The 4,416-nt window shown below is 39.6% G+C and overlaps 1 protein-coding gene across 1 annotated transcript in view; it reads right to left on the reverse strand.

The window, feature by feature from the left end:
• The window catches only part of LOC106517274 (forkhead box protein P2), a 29,404-nt gene that overhangs the window by 15,820 nt on the left and 9,168 nt on the right, over nt 1-4,416 (reverse strand). Inside the window, exon 7 of the mRNA XM_014008026.1 lies at nt 1,443-1,530. Coding sequence (XP_013863480.1) covers nt 1,443-1,530 — 88 coding nt within the window. The remainder of the gene's footprint in view (nt 1-1,442; nt 1,531-4,416) is intronic.

A 4,416-nucleotide genomic window follows, 5' to 3' on the forward strand; every position in this document is an offset into this window, starting at 1 on the left:
GGGTAAACTCCAACGTACAGGTGCCAAGATGGGGGGCAACAAGTATGCCCACTCCTGCCCGGCGCCTCTCACCGCATTGTGAAATGGGCGGCGGCCGAAGGAGGGGACCCTGGCGGTCTGATCCTCGGCTGCAGAAGCTGGCTCTTGGGACGTGGAATGTCACTTCTCTGGTGGGGAAGGAGCCGGAGCTAGTGTGCGAGGCTGAGAGGTTTCGGCTAGAAATAGTCGGCCTCACCTCGACACATGGTTCTGGAACCAGTCTCCGTCCTGCCTCAAGTGGAGGAGTTTAAGTATCTGGGGATCTTGTTCACGAATGGGGGAAGAACGGAGCGGGAGATCGACAGGCGGATTGGCGCAGCGTCTGCTGTAAAGCGGGCGCTGTACCGGTCCGTTGTGGTGAAGAGAGAGCTGAGGAGCAAGCTGAGGGCTGCACAGAAAGAACAGTTACCATCCATGTTCTGAACTATGGCTGGAAGGGTTTTGGGGACTCGATTCTTCGGGCTCATTTCTCAGATATTCACACAAGTGCATACAACACTCATAGCTTCAGATACACGCCCCCTAAACTCAACTTACTTCTCTGGCTAATAAATGTGCTCTATGGAGAGTTTTTTTTTATAAGCACAATAGTGTAACACATTTCTTGATATATGATGGGGGTTTGTTCCTCATCTTCCCTTGTGTGGTTTTTAGTTTTTCTTTTAAGGGTTGCGCCTCCTCAAGATGTCTTCATGATGATGGTCCTTGTTCTGTGCAGGGGTCTGTGGCGGCATGACCCAGAGCACCTGTTCTCCTATGTTTGTTATGTTCTGTCTTCTTCTGAATGGGTGTTCTGAACTGTAATTTCATTGTGCTCTGTACAACAACAATAAAAGTCTATCTTATCTTATCTTATCTTATCTTATCTTATCTTGGCCTGAGGCTTGAGGAACAAGTGAGTTTTACAAAATTAGAGGAATTGTTACCAGTTGATACACAGAGCAGTGTATCACAAATGAGCATTAAAAGTGTGTAAAACTGTTTGAGAAACTAATCAAACTGTGTAAAACTATAAAATGTTTCCTTCCAGAAATATAAGCCTGGAGGGTTGCTGGCCTGATAAACATTTTACAAGGATGCTATAACAACACTGGTAAACACTTCGTCTGTTGTGATTGAAGTATACTGTATTTGATGAATCACTCTGTTATTAGCATGCCAAATTTTAGGTCAGTATCTGTAAAATTGACTGAATTGCAGCCATGTTTGTGTTTGCTAAGATCAGTTAGTTGAAGTGTCCATCCTGGATTCAGTTTTACTCTAAAAGTATATCTTGTTCCTTGATATCCAGTGATTACTTTCTGTGAATCTCATTCAAATTTGTCCTGTGATTTCCTGAATATCTTAACAGACACATACAGAGACACACACTCTCACAATATTGTCCTTTTCCTCAGACTCACCTGCAGCTCCAGCTGCTGAACCACCTGCATCTGGACTCTGCACTGAGCCGTGCTTCTGTCATCCAGGGAGTGCTCACTGCCCAGGTGCCTGCAGAAAACATCCAGGTGCAGAAAATGAAAATGTTCTCTCAGTCAGAGGTCTGAGTTAGATATGCGTAAGTTTCTTCTTTGTTTGCAGTATACGTTTGAGAAATAAAACATTTAGATAAACAATCAAAATTATATTGAGTGGTATGTGAGCTGAGCTTTGATCTTTTTATTATTTTTAGCCAAATCAATCAATTGAATATATGATGATTTAAGTCCGATAAGTTAATTCTCTGTAATTACGGTAAGTTGTTAAATTTTTCTAATAATGACTAGACAATTTTAAGTGATGCAAATTTCAAAGCTGTCATTTCTGAATGAATCACTAGCCATTAACTTGTTGAAAATCTAAATATTTTGTCTTTACATAGAAAAAAGAAAGTGTACTGTCATGTTCTCAATTTCAAATGTAAGAAAGAAAAGATATTATTAGAGACTACTGAGACGAGGTCTGAAAGACCAACAACTGTTGAAAAATTATATTTAAAATAAATGATTAAAAACATCTGGATACAAAGATTTGTAAACATTATAAACCCATATAAACCCTTATAAACACATGTTTTATTTATTACTGTAGAAAACAGTAAATTTATCAAATGTTTAAACTCAGAAATTTGAATTTGACAGCAGCTACATAACAGAAAACATAAAAGCCTGTTCAGCTCTGTAAAACACCCCTCTTCCTTTAACAGCTGCAGGTTTTGGAGGAGTTTGCAGATAGGTGAAGCTAAGCTCATCGTTACTTCCTTATATCCCCTCCTCTTACAACCTGTGTCTGATGAACAGAGGTCCATCTCAACTACTATCAAATTCCCTTTAAAAACAGAAAAAAACTTTTTAAATATTTATTTATTTTATATTTTTATTATATACACTGATGATATACACTTATATACCCTGATGAGGAAATTAATTCTCTGCATTTTACCCATCGCACATGTGAACACATGTGGAGCAGTGGGCTGCCATTTACAGTGCCCGGGTAGCAGCTGAGGGGTTAAAGGCCTTGCTCAATGCCCCAAAGTGGGTCTGGTTGGTCCAAAGAGTTGAACCAGTGACTTTCCGATTACAGACTCATCTTCTCTAACCTCTGTGCCATCACTCTCCACTTTGTTCCGTTGTTGGAGAAAAAATGGATTTATAGGCTTTGTAATCATTGTATCCTGTTTGGGTTTACATTTTACACAATGGTGTTGTAAAACAGTGTTTGATAAATATAAACAAATTTTCTTAAAAAGCAAAAAGAAAATGTTCATATTCACGTTCTAATTTGCAGGGTTTCTCATGACAATGTGTGGATTTTAGAAAAAGGATGAAGAAAAGGAAAAATGGAATATTTTCTTGAGTCCAATGAACTGAAAAAGGACTGATGATGTAGAAATCATAAAAATTATTTATATTACTATTAACAAAATTATTAGAGGCATGTACTCTGTCCTCCTCTTACTGGACCTGTCCTCAGCCTTTGACACTGTCGATCACACTATTCTACTTCAAAATCTGAAAGAYATAGGGATATCYGGGGTTGTTCTAGACTGGTTCAAATCAAACCTCTCAGACCGCTCTTTCTCAGTCTTATTAGGCCAATCTCTCTCTGACTCACCCAAACTCACCTGCGGAGTACCACAGGGTTCCAACCTGGGCCCAATTCTATTCCTGCTCTACATCCGCCCCCTGACTGAGGTCATCAAAAATTTCCCAGACGTCTCCTACCATTTCTATGCAGATGACCTGCAGTTATACTGTTCCTTTAATGACTCCACCACCCACAAGCTCACCTCTCTCATAAATTGTGTCACTAAACTTAACCAGTGGCTGTCTGGCAACTTGCTTATCTTAAACCTTCTTAAGACAGAGACCTTAATCCTGGCCCCAGAAATTAAAATTCCTAAGATAAAAGAACATCTCAGCTCCTTGAGTTCAACTGTTCAGCAGAATGTGAACAACCTGGGAGTAAATCTTGACTCAGATCTGTCTCTAGATAAACACATAAAGAATCTGGTTTCCACATGCTACTTTCAGCTTCATAATATCTCTAAACTCCTGCCTCTGCTGTCCACTTCAGATTTGGAAATGGTAATTCATGCCTTCATTTCTAGCCGCTTAGATTATTGTAACAGCTTGTTCACCTGTCTTAACCAGAAACAGTTAAATCGTCTTCAGCTTGTCCAAACTCCACAGCAAGACTCCTAACCTGAACCTCTAAATTCACCCACATCTCCCCGATCCTAGCAGAACTTCACTGGCTTCTGGTTCAAAATCCTGGTCCTCACCTTCAGAGCTCTTCATGGCCAAGCACCTGAATAATTAAAAGTTTCTCCTTACAACCCCAGACGGGACCTCCGCTCACAAGATCAGAATCTCCATGGTTCCCCTCACTCGCTTTAAGACCCATGGTGACCGTGTCTTCTCCTCTGTGGCCCCCAGGCTCTGGAATGAACTCCCTTTTCATCTGCGCTCCATTGACAACATTGTCTCTTTCAAGAAACACCTAAAAACCTGCTTTTTTACTCAAGTGTATAGCTAACCATTAACACCAGCCTACCTCCATGGTGAATGCTTGCCAACTGTGTGTTTTTCTATTTTTGAACATACAACATATTTTTCTCTCCCCCATTCTCTATGTTTTGTGAATCTTTGTATATTTTGTCCTGCATTGACAATGTGTCTGAGTTACAATTTTATAATTTAAATTTGATTTGATGTTTCATTACGTTGCTCATGTTTTATTATGTTTTGTTCTGTTTCATTTTATCTCTCCACCATTTTTTTACATTGTTAATGATTGTACAGCACCTTGTGAATATATTTCTGTGAAAGGCGCTTTATAAATAAAACCTTACTTACTTACTTACTTACTTACTTTACTTACTTACTTACTTAC

This window comes from Austrofundulus limnaeus, unplaced genomic scaffold (genome assembly GCF_001266775.1).
Source record: "Austrofundulus limnaeus strain Quisiro unplaced genomic scaffold, Austrofundulus_limnaeus-1.0 Scaffold47, whole genome shotgun sequence".
NCBI lineage: Eukaryota > Metazoa > Chordata > Actinopteri > Cyprinodontiformes > Rivulidae > Austrofundulus > Austrofundulus limnaeus.